Source organism: Rhinopithecus roxellana, chromosome 21 (genome assembly GCF_007565055.1).
Source record: "Rhinopithecus roxellana isolate Shanxi Qingling chromosome 21, ASM756505v1, whole genome shotgun sequence".
Classification (NCBI taxonomy): Eukaryota; Metazoa; Chordata; class Mammalia; order Primates; family Cercopithecidae; genus Rhinopithecus; species Rhinopithecus roxellana.
In genome coordinates this window covers 22,465,761-22,482,638 of record NC_044569.1, presented here as the reverse complement: position 1 = coordinate 22,482,638, position 16,878 = coordinate 22,465,761, and the positions used below count along the sequence as shown (strand labels likewise).

Genomic DNA, 16,878 nt, shown 5'->3' with positions numbered 1-16,878 from the left:
GCGACGCCCGATCTCGGACCCAGCCCTGCAAAGCTGCGACGCCCGATCTCGGACCCAGCCCTGCAAAGCTGCGACGCCCGATCTCGGACCCAGCCCTGCAAAGCTGCGACGCCCGATCTCGGACCCAGCCCTGCAAAGCTGTGACGCCCGATCTCGGACCCAGCCCTGCAAAGCTGCGACGCCCGATCTCGGACCCAGCCCTGCAAAGCTGTGACGCCCGATCTCGGACCCAGCCCTGCAAAGCTGTGAGAGCTTCTCTGTTAAGGCCCAGCTCCGGGCACGCTGTCACCGCAGCCCCAGCAAACTAATCAAGTATGCAAAATGCACAACCTCATAGGATAAACACCTTCGTTTTACTCCAAGGATAAGAATTAACTTTGACTAGGAAAAATCAGTCATCTATTCATCAAGTTTCCTGAGAACAAACAAGTAGGCCTGCTCCTCTCACCACGTGCTTGTTTATTTTGGTGAGTGAAGACCATGTAATCAATTCCATCTCAGAGGTCCTCCAGCCCTGGAGCTTCCTGTATTTTCCAAAGCTATAAATAGCTTAAAACATTTCCGCACAAAAAGGGCTCCAGGACATTTATCCGCGCAGACTGAGGTGCCTCAGTAGCGGTACTTGGTGGAGTAGTCCTTGGGGGACACCACCAGGCCGCGGCCTTTGCGGGCCCCACGGTACACAGTCTCTATGATGTCGACCATCTCCTGCTTGTCCTCCATGGCCCAGTTAATCTTGTTGTTGTTGCCAGTCCCCAAGTCAATCATGATGTGCTTGTTCCTGCAAAGAGAAACAAGGGCATCCATTCTCATAAAAATCCCTTTAAAAAGAATTCCTTGAAAACAATGCTGTATTTTTCCCACTGTTACAAGTTCTTGTTAACATCACTGAAGAACGTGTAAAATCGAGTGTCTGCCATGATGCAGGAGAACACAGGAAGCACCTAAAAGTGCTTTTTAAAAATGCTATGCATCGTCCACCATGCTTTTCCCTGCATTTTTCTGTATTTATTTAGGACAAATATTCTAAGGGGAAATTAAAAGGTCAAAGGAGGGCAGGCGCAGTGGCTCACGCCTGTAATCCCTAAATTTTGGGAGGCTGAGGCAGGAGGATCACTTGAGGCCCGGAGTCTGAGACCAACATGGCTAACAAAACGAGACCCCCATCTAATTTGTGCTGATTTACCTGATAAAAGCAATGTGTAAGTTTTTCATGGTGCTTTTCTGAGCACTGACATAAATTGTATTAAAAGCCCTTCAACTATGAAATGAAGATGACATTTTGCATGTTTACGGTGAGGGAAGCAGATGATTCTTACCTTTCAAGAGCCTAGTTCTTTTTCTTATGAATACTTATGTGCACTTTACAAGGTAATGATATTAGCCCTTTGTTGTACTGGCATAAATTTATCCTGGTTTGTTGAAGTTTCTTTCTGAGATGGGGTCTCACTGTCGTCTAGGTTAGGGCACGGCAGCAAAATCAACCTTCCGGCCCAAATCATCCTTCCACCTCAGTCCTCTACGTAACAGGGACCACAGGCATGAGCCACCACACCCAGCTAATTTCTAGTTTTTTGTAGAGATGGGGTATCCCTATGTTGCCCAAGCTGGTCTCAAATTCACGGCCTCAAGTGATCCTCCCACCTTGGCCTCCCAAAGTGCTGGGATTTCAGGTGTGAGCCACTGCGCCTGACCTGATTATTTTTCTTAGAGATGAGGTCTATGTGGCTAAGGCCGGACTCGAACCCCGGCCTGCAGAGTGGCTGGGCAGCAGGCATGCCCCACCTGAAGACTGTTTTTTAACGTTCACTTCCACAAGATCATGCATTTGGCTTCCACCTACTATTCCATGGAAAGCGTTCCCAGTGACGTCTCTGGTTCAGGAAAGGCAAATCTGATCAGGGTCTGGAGCCCACCTCTGGCCGCCCTCTCATTCTCCATGCTGCAGGACGGCGCTCCACGCAGCATGCACCAAGATCCTTCTACACTGACTAGGGGCTGCCCGTAGCACCCTCCCTGTAGCCCTATCTGACTTGGGTGTACTTCTTCAGCATTTACATCTCATAAACACCTGCCTCCTTTCACTTCTTCAGTACTCCCTGCTCATTTACTCAGCTGTTTCTTCTATCAGACAAAGTCCTATGAGAGTGGGAATCCTGTCGTATCTGACATTAGGCCCCACCACTAGACCACAAACCTGGTGGGGGCTCAAGATACATGTTTAGTGCATAAGGTAACTAAAGTACCGTCTGTCTTAATATTCTGAATCACAGAAACCACAGAAGGAAGTTTCATCTCCTTTTCTGAGCACAGCATCAGTCCTAAGAATATCAAACTACACTAAGTAGGCTACAGCCTCCATCCAAGGCTGTTCCCTGCAGCCTCCTTGCCCCTCACAGCATCTCCAGCCCCAGGCTGGCCTCCGCTGCACGCTGTGGGGGACAGAGACCTAAGACGGCCCTCCCTGTTCTCACCTGAAGAATTTTGAGGGACAAAATAGAAAAGGCCTCTATTGCCTCAAACAGGCTGTTAACAGAAATATGGACTTTAAGAATGCCTGGTGTGGGCTCGGAAGGAAGTGAGGAGTGCGTTACTGGGAAACGGAGAAAAGGGGACCCGTTACAGAGTGGCCGAGGAACAGGGACACGGGGTCCGCAGTTATGGGAGATCAGAGCTCAAAAGCAACACACTTGGGATATTTAGCTGCGGAAACTTCCAAGCAAAGTCTCGGAGGTGCTGCCTTCAAGAGAGGAAACAGGCAAATTCGTGTAAGAACTGTTAACAAAAGGAATAAATTCTTGAGCCTCTCCGGATGGCCAAAGGTGCTGAAATTCAGAAATGGCTGCTGAACGCACAGTAGAGGAAAGGATGAGGGTCGGCCACGCAACCTCTGCTGAAACCTATGAAAGATCAAAGTTCACAAGAAATGCAGGTGCACCTCACAGACCTTCTCAACCAAACAGGAGGCGCCTAGGAAGCCTAAGGGCATGTCCAGGGGGGCGTAACCCGATGCCCAGAACCGCGACAGTGCCTCCCACCTTGGCAGCCTGAGGCGGGAGGATGGCTTGAAGCCAGGAGTTCAAGGATGCTGTGATGGCACCACTGCCCTCCCCCCGGGTGACAGAGTGAGACTCCATCTCAATAAATCAATAAAACAAGGTGATTATCCTGGATTATTTGGGCAAGTCTAATCTAATCACAGTCCTCTAAAACCAGAGCATTTTCCCCAGGCAGAACTTTTCAGGAAATCAGAGAACTTGTGTGAAAATACCTCAACGTGCGGCGTGCCGGTGCTGGCTTTGAGGGTGATGAGGTCTCTAGCAGCAGAGTGGCCTCAGGTAACAGAAGCAAGGAAGCAGATCTCAGACTCTCCACCACGAAGAGCTGGATTCGGCCCACAACCCAAACAAGCCCCTCAGACACTCCAGATAAGCACCTGGCCCATGGTTCAGACCTTGGGAGACGCTGAGCAGGAATCCAGCGGGCCCTGCCTGGATGTCTGACTTACAGAGCTGTGAGCTCTGAAAAGGGGGGTGATTTAAGCTGCTCAATGTGTGCTAATTTGTTACAAAGACTATGAAACTAATACATACCCTGTACAACCCACCTGACCTTCCTGATCAAGCAGGAGGCTCCACTTTTGGAGAACGGTTAATGCTCATGTAGCTAATTCACCAACCTCTATGGTAACTAAACAAGCAAAAACAGCATCAGATGGGGATTTTCTTCCCCATTAAATTTCCATAATGAAATTTTTGAGCTGATAAAATAATCTTGTATTTATAAGCAAAATAATTCAGTTCAGGTGTTCCTCTTAGATATAAAAAAGGACACTAAAGTCGATAGCATATTTAATAAATTAGGTTTTTTTGTTTTTTTCTTTTGAGACGGAGTTTTGCTCGTTGCCTAGGCGGAGTGCAATGGCGCGATCTCGGCTCACTGCAACCTCCACCTCCCACATTCAAGCGATTCTCCTGCCTCAGCCTTCCAGTAGCTGAAATTACAGGCATGCGCCACCACGCCTGGCTAATTTTGTATTTTTAGTAGAGACGAGGTTTCACCATCTTAGCCTGGTTGGTCTTGACTCCTGACCTTGTGATCCACCCACCTCGGCCTCCCAAAGTGCTGGGATTGTAGGCGTGAGCCACTGCGCCTGGCCTAAATTCGTGATTTTACAACACATTTTTGATGAACAGATTAGTTCAAGGTATCTAAAATGTCAGTAAGAATGTCTTTCATTGAATTACACTTCACCTAGTTTCCCACCGAAGTTATTTCAAAAGGATAATTTGTTATTGAGTAAATGCTAAAACTAGAATTGTTACTTTGAAAATTATTTAAAAGATTCACACTGATTGCCTGGTGATACAGATGATATTGGGATATGACTGCAGAACCAACTTCCTTCAAAATAAAATAAAGAGATCTTGGTTACATTAAACTTCCAAACTGACAATATTCAATTTCAATAACGACTTTAAGATAACATACCTGAAGAAAAACATGACAGTACATGGATCGTATAACTCATACATTTTGTTGAAGTCAGGTACTTCTGTAATATCCACAAGATAAATAACTGCAAAATTTTTAACCTAAAAGGAGATTAAAAAAAAAAAACTGAAATAACAGAACACTTTGGCTTTCACTTTATAAAAGCACATTTATAAAAACAAAACCAAGAATTTGTGTGGATCAGGGCAACTTTTGTTTTGTTTTTTTGAGACAGGGTCTCACTCTGTCGTCCACAGAGCGCAGTGGTGCAATCATAGCCGGGACCTTGGCCACCGGCTCCTTCCACCTCACGCCACCGTTTCCCAGAACACTTCAGGAACTGGCCACTGGGTCCTTCTGCCTCATGCCACCATTTCCCAGAATTGCCTAGGAATTAAATTTCACTCAGGTAACAAGTTATGAAAGTCCTGCAGAAAATGTCCACAGATACATCATTTATGCTGATCTAGTAAATCGTCTATACGAAACTTTACATAGTTTCATGCATCTCACAGCTGCTCTAAAATATGCCTGTAGAATCCTGCCATCATTTTCCCGCAGTTAGGTTTGAACACTTGCAAATACTAATAGTACCCCAATAAAACACATTTCCTGTTATTTTTTCTTTAATTGCAAGTTTATCAGAGATTTAGAAAAGCCAGAAAAATAAAAAGAAAATAAAATCACCTCCAATCCCAACACCCAGGGGTGACTGCTGTTATCTTTTTTTCGGAGACAGGGTCTGGCTCTGCTGCCCAGGCTGGAGTGCAGTGGCAAGATCCTGGCTCACTGCAACCTCTGCCTCCTGGGCTCAAGCGATCCTCCCATCTCAGCCTCCCAAGTAGCTGGGACTAAAGGCACGTACCATCACACCTGGCTAATTTTTGTATTTTTTGTAGAGACAGGGTTTTGCCATGTTGCCCAGAGTAGTCTTGAACTCCTGGACTCACGTGATACGCCTGCCTTGGCTTCCCAAAGTGCTGCGATTACAGGCGTGAGCCACTATGCCTTGCACTATTTTTACTATATTCTTTCCCCTCTTTCTTATGGATATATTTTAATTTGTTTATACTATTTCTGTTCCGACATAGCAAAATGTGGTCATATTGTGATCGTACAACAATATTTTGTATCCTGCTTTAATTATGAGCTTTCTTTTTTTTTGAGACAGTCTCGATCTGTCACCCAGTCTGAAGTGCAGTGGCACGATCTTGGCTCACTGCAACCTCCACCTCCCGGGTTCAAGCTATTCTCCAGCCTCAGCCTCCCGCGTAGCTGGGATTACAGGTGTGTGCTAGTACATCTGGCTAATTTTTGTATTTTTAGTAGAATGAGGTTTCACCATATTGCCCAGGCTGATCTCAAACTCCTGACAGGTGATCTACCCACCTCAGCCTCTCAAAGTGCTGGAATTACAGGTGTGAGCCACCCCGCCGGCCAATTATGAGCATTCTTTTCCATACATTACCTACTTTCCAAAAACGGAACACTTTTGTGGCTGCATGATTCATCAAATGGCTATGCCATTACTTTACCATTTGATATAGTTGGATATTTGTCCCTACCCAAATCTCAGGTTGAAACCTAACTCCCAGGGTTGCAGGTGGGGCCTGGTGGGAGGGGACTGGATCATGGGATGGATTTCTCATCAATGGTTGAACGTCATCCTCTTGGTGATGTCCTCGGGGTAATGAGCTGAGGTTGTTTAAGTGCGTGACATTCCGCCCCAGCTTTCACCGTGCGACGTACCTGTTCCCCTTTGCCTTCTGCCATGATTGGAAGGTCCTGAGGCCTCCCGAGAAGCAAATGCCGGTACCATACTTACTGTACAGCCTGCAGAACTGTGAGCCAATTAAACCTCTTTTCTCATAAGTTACCCGGTCTCATGTATTTCTTTATAGCAATGCGAGAAGAGCCTCCTACACCATTCTTCTGTTACTCTCTGATTTTTCATTAATATCAATTATTCACCTGTGAATATTTTCCCCCTTAAATTTGTATACATACTTCATTATTTCCTAAGGACAAATTCCTAAAATTCTGGAACAAAGGATATGACATTTTAAAGGCTCTTTATAAATACTAACTCAATGCCCTTTAGAAGCTTGTAGTCACTTATATGTGTTATGAGTTAAACTACGTCCCCAAAACAGTTGAAGTCCTAAACCCAGTACTGACAGCATGGCTAATTTGGAAACGGTACTGCGATGAGGTCATACTGGAGTAGGTGGGCCCCTAATCTGGTGTGACTGGTGTCCTTACAGGAAAATGGCACCATGAAGACACAGGGACAGGAGGCCCTGGGGGCACCGAGGACTGCAGAGGCGTCTACAAGCCTAGGAGCTGCAAGAGGCTGCTGACAGCACCAGAAACTGCGAGAAATACGAGGACTCTCCTTGGCGGGTTTCAGAGAGAGCCTAGCATGGAAAACACCTTGATTCTGGGCTCTGGTGCACAGACTGTGAGACAAGCTTGATTCTGGGCTCTGGTGCACAGACTGTGAGACAAGCTCGATTCTAGGCTCTGGTGCACAGACTGTGAGACAAGCTTGATTCTGGGCTCTGGTGCACGGACTGTGAGACAAGCTCGATTCTGGGCTCTGGTGCACGGACTGTGAGACCAGCTCCCGTTGTTTTAAGCCTCTCGGCTTGCAGCATCCTGTCACGGCAGTCGTGGGAAACCAATGGGATATGCACAGCATTTCCTCATACAAAACTAATTCTGACAACCTGACTGTAACTTGCAGGTGAAATAATGATATGCGGGATTTGCATGAAACATGCAGCCTAGAAAAGTGAAGGGTTAGAAAACACAAGACCAGCAAAATACCAGCAATTGTTGAAGTCAAACAATAGGAACAGAAGGTTCACTATATTCTCTACTTTAGGAAATATTTTTAAAAAACTAAGATGGAAATGTAAACCATGGAGCAGGGTGGGGAGACGGGGAGTGAGAAAGCCCACGCTTCACACAGACTCCACCGCCCTTCAGCTTTGGTGAAGAAAACCGTATGGGAACTCCGGCACACGGCCCACTGCAGGAGCGTGCGCTTCGCCGACCATGTGCTTTCAAAATGCCAAAGCGACGCCTGCATTAGACATGGGCCCCTCTGAGTACAGTTACTCTGACAACGCCCATTTCTGAAACTCTGGTTTCCTGCAGTGCCCAGGTGAGAATGTGTTGGTCAGGTTGCCAGAAACCGGCTTTATTTTCATGGTAAACTAATAAACTGTCTTTTGGTTTGACTTAAAATACTTCCCTACAGAAGCTAAAATAAATACACCAACAAAATAAATGGTCACAGGCATTAGGAAAGTCAAAATAATATATTTCATTTTTATCCCTTCAATGCCTTGCTCAGGGATACTGTAAATACCACTAACATTACATTAACTTATGGAATCACCATGCAAATAATAAATTACTTTAAATATCATTTGGACAGGGTTGTAAATTGTGTACTTTAAAAAAAAGAAAAGTCACAACAAATTTTTATCATCTCTTTTCTTGCACATAAAAAATAGTAAATATTGTAACCATCTGTGGTTTTTAATAATTTGTAGGCATTTAATAAGCAGAGCACAGGGCCGGGTGTGGTGGTTCACGCCTGTAATCCCAGCACTTTGGGAGGCTGAGGCGGGTGGATCACTTGAGGTCAGGAGTTTGAGACCAACCTGGCCACCACGGTGCAACTCTGTCTCTACTAAAAATACAAAAATTAGCTGGGTGTGGCAGTGCACGCCTGTAATCCCAGCTACTTGGGAGGCTGAGACAGGGAATCACTTGACTCCAGGATGTGGAGACTGCAGTGAGCTGAGATTATGCCACTGCACTCCAGCCTGAAGGACAGAGCGGGACTCTTTCTCAAAATAACAACAACAACAACAGTAATAATCAGAAGGCAACTGAGTAAATGTAACTTTAAAGCTTTAAAGTTACAAATGTGACTCTCCTTTTGCCTTCAGGCTCCAGCCCACTGCATCTAATCCCGAGAATTCTAACAGAAGCAAACTGCCACATAAAGCTCATGTGCCATGAGAATTTGAATATCCTCTGATGTCACCACAGACCAGTTTCATGAACATTCACTTGAGAATCCACTATGTATGAGGCACTTCTCACTCATGGATTCTAATTCTTTCAACACCTCTAAATAGATGTCACTGATGGTTTAGGCGATGGAATTCAGGCTCAGAAAGGTCACGTGAGTGATGCCCAACCGCATGGGGAAGGGGCACAGCTAAGATGCACCCTGTCTGGCTCCAAAGCCTGAACTCCGGATGACAGATCCTCCACCAAGCCATGACAGAATTAGCCTACCCACAGGAGACGGGGCAGTGGTGTGGTTATGGGGTGGCAGGAAAAATATGTCCTTAGAGAATTCCATGTGTAAAGAGAAAGACACAAGAACAGCAGCCAGGTCTCAGATCCAGGACCAGGGCAAGGCAGCAGAGGTGCAGGGCAGTGGGGACAGATGCGCAGGTGGACTGGCCCACAGAGGACCTTTTCTGCTTGGGATTCTGGGCCATGTATTTACTTCTAAGAAAGCAGGGATTGAAAGGTTCAGTTTTGTACACACTGAGTTTGAGAAAACTAAGGGACACCCAGAGAAAAAGGCCCTCCAGGAAGTGACTGGCCTGAAGCTGTACAAAGGAGTCTGGGCTGGAGAGAGCTACCTTACCGCCGCCACCTACATCCAGCAGTGACCCCAGCCAGGGTGGTAGGTGCCAGGAAAGGCTTGGTAGTGAGCGCAGATGCCCACTGTAGAGTTGGGGGCAGGAAAGGGATGCCAAGGAGGCAGCCTCAGAAACCAAGGCAGGAGACTCCCGGAAGCTGTGCCAAGTGCCCCAGAGAGGTTGCCAGAGGGGACGGGATGGGACGGGGACACTGAAGGGGCTGAAGGACTGAGGAACAGAGGTCTTCAGTGTGGACAACTTTCAAGAGGCGTGGCTATGGAGAGGGAGGGAAGTTGCTGTGGCACTCGGGAGTTGAGACAGGAGAGGCTGGAAGGGGCAGGTAGAGCGGAGCTCCCCAGCCCCCTCACCCCCCTCTTTTCTTGGTGAAATGGCATCTGTGGGGTGACTGGAGGAGCACGAGCTGAGGGCAGACATCAGCAAACATCCAGCAGCACCTGCGGGTGGCGACATTTCCACGGCAGTCAAGCACTTGGAGGAGCTGGGTGAGTGCAGCCACACCGTTCTGCCAAGTCATCCTGTGACTTCCTCAACAAAGGCAGCTTTTTCTTTTCTTTTTTAGACGGGGCTCACTTCGTCAACCAGGCTGGAGTGCAGTGGCATGATCTTGGCTCACTGCAACCTCTGTGTCCCAGCCTCAAGAGATCCTCCCACCTCAGCCTCCTGAGTAGCTGGGATTACAGGCGCCCACCACCACATCCGGTTAAGTTTTGTATTTTTAGTAGAGATGGGTTTCGCCATGTTGGCCAAGCTGGTCTCAAACTCCTGACCTCAGATGATCCGCCTGCCTCGGCCTCCCAAACTGCTGGGATGACAGGTGTGGGCCCCCGCGCTGGCCTCAAATTATTTTTAAATTCTTTGATCCCCTACAATTGTAAGGATCTTTTCCAACTCTCTTGCCTACACACCTCATAAGCTTTTTCTTCAGGCAAGTCAGCAATTCAAGTGCTCAGCAGTTCTTCCACATGCCTCTAAGTCCACCTGCCAAGTTACAATGAAATAACTCTATAAAACACATGGCTAAAGGCTGGCACATGATAGCAACCACTGTTCTACACTTTTGCATGGAGTCCCTGAACCAGCTAACAAAAATACCTAAAATTCTGGAAAAAGTGTTCTGGGTAGTTGTTAGCACAACAAATTTTTGAAGTGTTGATTTTTACATTTTTAGGTAATTCATGTCAAAGCCATAAAAAAACTAACTTGACTTTCTAAAATTAATGTTTGCCTTAATCAGCTCTCACAAAAACTCTTGCAAACTTAGTAATGTGAGAAAGTAATCATAGTAGTAACAGTGGCATTACTGCCTATGTGACAGGAGTGCCCTAGAAACCTTTAGTAATCCCACTACAACCCTATGAGTTAGGCACGAGTATCCCCTTTACACAGGTAAGATGACACGCAGAGCCAAGTTCGTAACGCTCATGCAGTTATGAAGTGCCAAGAGCCTAGAGTCTGCACCCTCAACCACCGCTCATTACTACCCCTCATACTTTGTTGCTAGCTACAAGGCTGTTTTTTATCCAGAGACAAAAATCCAGAGGAAACACCAAAAATGTCCATTCTGTTTGTTTCTACAAGATTCCTCATCTAGCTGAGTGTTGACTCTCACTGGTTCAATGGGCGTTCTGTGATTCTTAATGTGATACTTAAGATAGACCCCCTAATATGGCTCCTATGAAGTTCCATAAATATATATCTGCCTTATACACAATTTATTTGAATACACTATCATGGGTCAGGCATGGTGGCTCACACTTGTAATCCCAGAATTTTGGGAGGCTGAGATGACTGGCTTACTTGAGGCCAGTAGTTTGAGACCAGCCTGGCCAAAATGGCAAAACCCCATCTCTACTAAAAATACAAAAATTAGCAGGGTATGGTGGTGGTACAGGCTTGTAGCCCCAGCTACTCGGGAGGCTGAGGTTGCAGTGAGCCAAGATCGTGCCACTGCACTCCAGCCTGGACAACACAAGAAGACTCTTGTTTCAAAAAAAAAAAAGTACTATCATGAGTCAATAATATTACTGAGGAATTTTTTTGTTTTTAGAGATGGGGTCTCGCTCTGTCACCCAGGGTGGAGTGCAATGGCACGATGATAGCTTACCACAGCCTTGACCTCCTGCGCTCATCTCCCGTCTGAGCTTCCTGAGTAGCTGGGGTTACAGGCACGTGCCACAGTGCCCAGCTCACTGATGCTACTTTAAACTCTATCTGCGTGGGCTTTCTAACACAAAACTTAAATATCCCATTCAGTCTTCTCACCCATCATGGGATTTAGGTGACAGTGAACCCCAAAGCACTGCTGTGACAGTGTCCCTACAAAATGGAAAGACAGCTCAAAGGTACACAAAATTGTCTGGCTTCAAAACTGCATAAAATCAGCTGCTAAATAGAAAACTCTTTTTTTTTTTGAGGCAGGGTCTCACTGTGTCACCCAGGCTGGCACGCAGTGGCGCGATCATAGCTTGTCACAGCCTTGAACTCCTGGACTCATACCCTTCCGTCTTAGCCTACCGAGTAGCTGAGACCACAGGCGCAGGCCACCACACTCAGCTGATGTTTGCACTTTTTGTACAGACAAGGTTTCACCATGTTGCCCAGGCTGTTCTCAAACTCCTGGGCTCAAGGGAACCACCCACCTCGGCCTCCCAAAGTACTGGCACCACAGGCGTGAGACATAGTGCCCAGCTGAAAACTTTCTTTATTATTATCACTTTATCAAATGAATTGCCCCACACTTATTAGCAAACTCTAGGCACCTGTGAAATATTTAAGTGTAGCTCTGTTTCCAGACTAACTTTCTTCCTGAAGTTTACAGCTCAACTCTAACCCAGCATGAGGTCAAGTGGGCCCTGTGGAAGCAGCAGATCAATACAACACATCTAGAAAAAATCGTATCAAGTCCAGCCCGAACATTTGCAACTGTTACTCACTTTAAAACAGCTGGGATATACAGACAGGACTCATAACAAGATAAGGAAGATTCTCCATTATCTGCCATTTCTGCACAGGGAAATTTTTAAATAGTTACATTGTTCTTTATACTAAAACCTTACATTTCAAAACTTTCTGTTGAGCTTCCCCAAAAAGGGCTTCCAGAATTAGAAAGTCATATTTTGCCCATATACTAAGAAGAAAATAAAACATGAATAGTCTTTTAATGCATTTCAGGTTTGCACTTATTTTTGGAGACAGGGTCTCACTCCTGTTGCCCAGGCTGGAGTTCAGTGGTATAATCATGGCTCACTGCAGCCTTGACTTCCCGGGCTCAGGTGATTCTCCCACCTCAGCCTCCCAAGTAGCTGGGACTACAGGCATGTGCCACCACGTCTGGCATTTGTACTTTTAGTAGAGAAGGGGTTTCACCATATTGTCCAGGCTGGTTTCGAATTCCTGGGCTCAAGTGATCTGCCTACACTAGCCTCCCAACTAAAGTGCTGGGATTACAGACATGAACCACCGTCCCTGGCCTAGGTTTGCGCTTTTAATGATTATACTATAATATCTGCATTAAAAGTTTATTAATAAAGCAATCCGAATTTTTGGACAAAAACAAAAATCAAACTATTTTAAAAGACCAAAAAAAAAAAATACCCCAAAGTGAGCCCATTTCAACTGTCCTTAAGTGTGTGTCCACTAGTGATACAGTGATTCATTCTGTAATAACACAGAAATTTGACATAAAGGAATTGGAAAAAAAGAGCACATCTGGCAAAGACCCTAAAGACTTACATTAACACATAAAATCTGTTTCCTAGCTAAGAGCATCTTGGTGAGCTCTGCCTGGATGTGATGAGACAAAGGCCCTCACATCGCCAGCCATCCTAGCCTCGAGCTGCCGGCAGCAGGATCTGAACACCAGCTGATGTTTATGCCACCACCTGCAAGGTAGAACAGTGAAAGATTCTAGAACTCGTAACTCAAAGTCAGTGATTTACAAGCAGTGATTTACTTATCGGGAAACTGCTCTTCATCAGTTCTTCGCTGGATTTCCAGTATCTGCCCTTGTCCACTACAAGCCAAGCAATGAAAAGCTGAAGTGCTGGCACTGCCTCACTCATCATCTCTAACCCCTGGCTGGCAGAAGTCCCAGTGTGAGAGAACTGCTTCTCTCCTGATTCACTGGGCAGCTCCTCAAGTCCTCAGTGTCCTGGTGTCCAAGAGGAAGAGGCTGGGAGACGGCTGGTAATAAAGCACTCCGCCTCTGTCCCTGACCCCCATGGAAGGGTTTCTGAGTGTGTGGTTCAAGGTCAGGTCACATCAGAATTCCCTGAGGGGCTTCTTTAAAAAGTCATTGTTGGACTTCACCCCATACCCATAGACTCAGAATCACAGATGCATTTTAGTAAGCACTCCAAGAGACTCCTGTAATAACTAAAATATAACAACAGTTCCTAACATCATGCCTCTCCTACTAAATAAGAAATAGCAAGAATTAATAAATGGCAGGCCAGATAGTCTTTCCTTTTCCTCAATATAAAATGTCTTTATATCTGTTACTGTTTACTCAAAGGAGTTATTTTAACCCAGCCTACTTTTTAGCATCTGTGAAAGAAAAGATAGCTTCAATGTTACTTTTAAAATGAATAACCGCTCAAATTACTTACGGAAAATTAATATGGCAAATATTTTATTAACACCCTAGTATTTGTGCCCTTTGCCCTATTGCTACAGCTGCAAAACCTAAATAAATGTCATCCTAAAATTGCTATGAGGAACGAAAGAAAAAGAATGAACCCTGGTTATAAAATAGCGTCCTACAACTTTTATTGTCTGTCAGCAAGTAAGTGCCAAGACCACTCAATGTACTAATATTAGAAATTCAGAAAACTAGTTCTAACAAAGCATATTTCTATTTTCTCCTGATGTTTTCTGCATCTTAATCACTCTAAGCTATAAATCACATGACTTACAAAAGCGTGGTGGAAGAAAACACCACCAATAGAAAAACAGGATTTCTTATGCTATTAACATGAAAGTTCTGCTTTACACATACAACAAACAAATAAGGTACCAAAAAAAGGCATCCTTTTAAATTAAGGATCCGCGCTCTCAAAACCTGCAAGTGTATTTTGTTCACTGCACTGTAAGTTTGGGAAAAACGCCTTAACAACAGAAATAATGAATTCCTTTGAGGGAAGGGGGATCATAAACCCCTTAAAATGTGAACAACTACAGGAGCTCCCTGCAGAAAAAGGCGCGAAACGCCGGCACAGCCCCCGAGAGCGCTCGCCCGCAGCGCGGGAAGGAATCGCCTGGACGACGGCGCCGCGGCCCCTCCTCGGGGAACGGCTCGCGCCCCCAGGCGAGGCCGGCGGGGCAGAGGCGCGGGGCCGCTGCGGAAGCACAGCCAGCAGGGCGGGAGGGTCCGGCGCGCTACCTTCTCCGCGATGCTGTACAGGACCTCGTCCATCTTCATGCAGGTGGGGTCCCAGTCGTGGCCGAAGCGGATGACGACCACGCGGTCCTCCTCCGAGAGGATGGCCTGGTCCACCTGCCAGCCATTGTGCAGGTGCGGGAGCATGTACGACATGGCGACCCGCGCGCTCGCCGCTGCCCGAGGCCGGGAGCCAGGGAGGGCCCAGCGAGGTGGTGGGCTCAGCCGGCCGCTCACTCCTCGGCCCCCGCCGCCCCCGGGCCCACAGACGAAACCAGGTCCCACCGGCACCCGCAAGCTCCGCTGGGACTGCCGCCGGGCGGAACCTCTGGGCGCGCACGCACCGACGCCGTGCGTGCTGACGTCATGCGTACGGGCTGGCGCCGTGCGTGCTGACGTCATGCGCGCACAGGCGCCGCGCTAGCTTGTCATTGGCCGCCGGGAGCGGCGGCGACCTGGCCACAGTGGAGCGCGGTTGGTGCCCTCCTAGCAGGCGTCGGAGTCGGGGTTCCTCCCCAGCGTCCAGGTGGCCTGGTGGTCCTGAGAAGCCCTGGGCTCGCCGTGCCCTGCCCCGACGCACCCGCCCCGAGGCCCCCGCCGCCGCCCGGGCTGTCCTCCAGCCACGGATGGGGACGTCTTCAGAAAGGCCCGGCACGCCCGGCACTGTGGCTCGTTTTTTTCCTTTCTGGTGTCTGTTTCCGGTCATCGTATGTGCTGTGTGTTAGCGAGACAGTTCGTGTGTGTCATTTGTGAAACTTGATCATAAAAATGTGTCATTGTTGCCATACCCAAGCACAGCAGAGTCGAGCAGCGGGGTAGGGGGGAAGCACGGGGCAGGCCGTCCTTGAGGAGTGTCACCATCAGGCCGGCTGCTGAGCTGCCTGTTGTAACCCGAAACCAGATTTTTTATTTGTCTTTTTATAAAGAAAAAAAAAATTTTTTTTTTTGAGACGTTGTCTCGTTCTGTCGCCCAGGCTGGAGTGCAGTGGCGTGATCTCAGCCCACTGCAGCCTCCGCCTCCCGGGTTCAAGCGCTTCTGCCTCAGCCTCCCCGTAAGCTGGGACTACAGGTGCCAGCCCGGCTAGTGTTTTTTTATACTTAGTAGAGACGGGGTTTAACCATGTTGGCCAGGCTGGTTTCGAACTCCTGACCTCAAGTGATCCGCCCGCTTCGGCCTCCCAAAGCGCTGAAATTACTGGAGGAAGCCACGGCGCCAGACCTGAAGCCAGTTTTATTCCATAGTTTCAGCATAACTTGCACCTCCAGGACTGATCAGGCTCCCCTAGCTTCGCTCCCCAGTCAGAGCTCCCCAGACCCTTACTAATGCCTATGAACTTTCTCCAAGAGAAATAAGTTAATATTTCTCTTTTTAAAATAAAACCTCTAATCTCTGTTCTTCTGAGAGAGCACTTTGGGTTCATGTTAGAGACTCCCCCTGGTTTGCAAACTGACATTGACAGTAAAACTCTTGTCTACCATCTAGCCATCCTGGTGGTCCTTTGGATGACAAATTTACAAATCATGCCCGAGCGCGGTGGCTCAGGCCTGTAATCCCGGCACTTTGGGAAGCAGAGGCCAGTGGATCGCTTCTGCGATCGGGAGTTCAAGACCAGTCTGACCAACATGGTGAAACCCCGTCTCTACTAAAAATACAAAAAATCACCCAGGCATGGTGCCGCGCTCCTATAATCCCAGCTACTCGGGAGGCTGAGGCAGGAGAATCGCTTGAACCGGGGGGATGGAGGTTGCAGTGAGCTGAGATCGCACCACTTCACTCCAGCCTGGGTGACAGAGTGAGACTCCATCTCAAAAACAATGACAACAAAAAATCACTGTGCAGATGCTGTGGTGTCTCTCAGATGGGCTGTGGCATGGTGAGAACTGCAGTCTGAGGAGCCTGCTGGCCTGGGGATTGAAATGGGTTCCATGCTTGGTTTCCTCTGTGACACAGCACCATAAGGTGCTTTGATAATATACACTCACAAGTGCAGCTCACTGCCAGATTAAACTTTTTACATAATACAGAATATTTCCCAATTATATACGAAATGCTTTCTTGTAATGAAACAAGAATTTCAGGTTGGTAGGATATTAGAGATCATCTAAATCTCTTTCATTTTATAATTAAGTAAAGCAGAGAGGCACAGAATATAAGCATATGGTTAACAGTGAGGGTTTTAGTTACATAACGGTATGTTCAGGATCATCTGTGCCTTGCCATAAGTTATCTCAATAAACTTCAGTTTCCTCATCCATGAGATGGGATGAAAACACAAAATATCCTGTACTTCACTGGCACAAGGTACACGC

At 47.1% G+C, this 16,878-nt stretch overlaps 1 protein-coding gene across 2 annotated transcripts; it reads right to left on the bottom strand.

Moving 5' to 3' along the window:
* Positions 1 to 331: 331 nt before the first annotated feature.
* On the bottom strand, positions 332 to 14,921 carry TXNL4A (thioredoxin like 4A). Of its 2 annotated transcripts, XM_030925844.1 has the most exons (4): positions 14,572 to 14,911; positions 12,924 to 13,072; positions 4,492 to 4,595; positions 332 to 781 (listed from the first exon to the last, which is right to left on the bottom strand). In XM_030925844.1, the coding sequence occupies exons 2-4, from the start codon at positions 12,957 to 12,959 to the stop codon at positions 610 to 612; spliced, it is 312 nt and encodes a 103-aa protein (XP_030781704.1). In that variant the 5' UTR covers positions 12,960 to 13,072; positions 14,572 to 14,911; the 3' UTR covers positions 332 to 609. The 2 variants fall into 2 exon arrangements, with proteins under 2 accessions (XP_030781704.1, XP_010360317.1); XM_010362015.2 differs by lacking the exon at positions 12,924 to 13,072 and having other exon boundaries at positions 14,572 to 14,921.
* Positions 14,922 to 16,878: the final 1,957 nt, after the last annotated feature.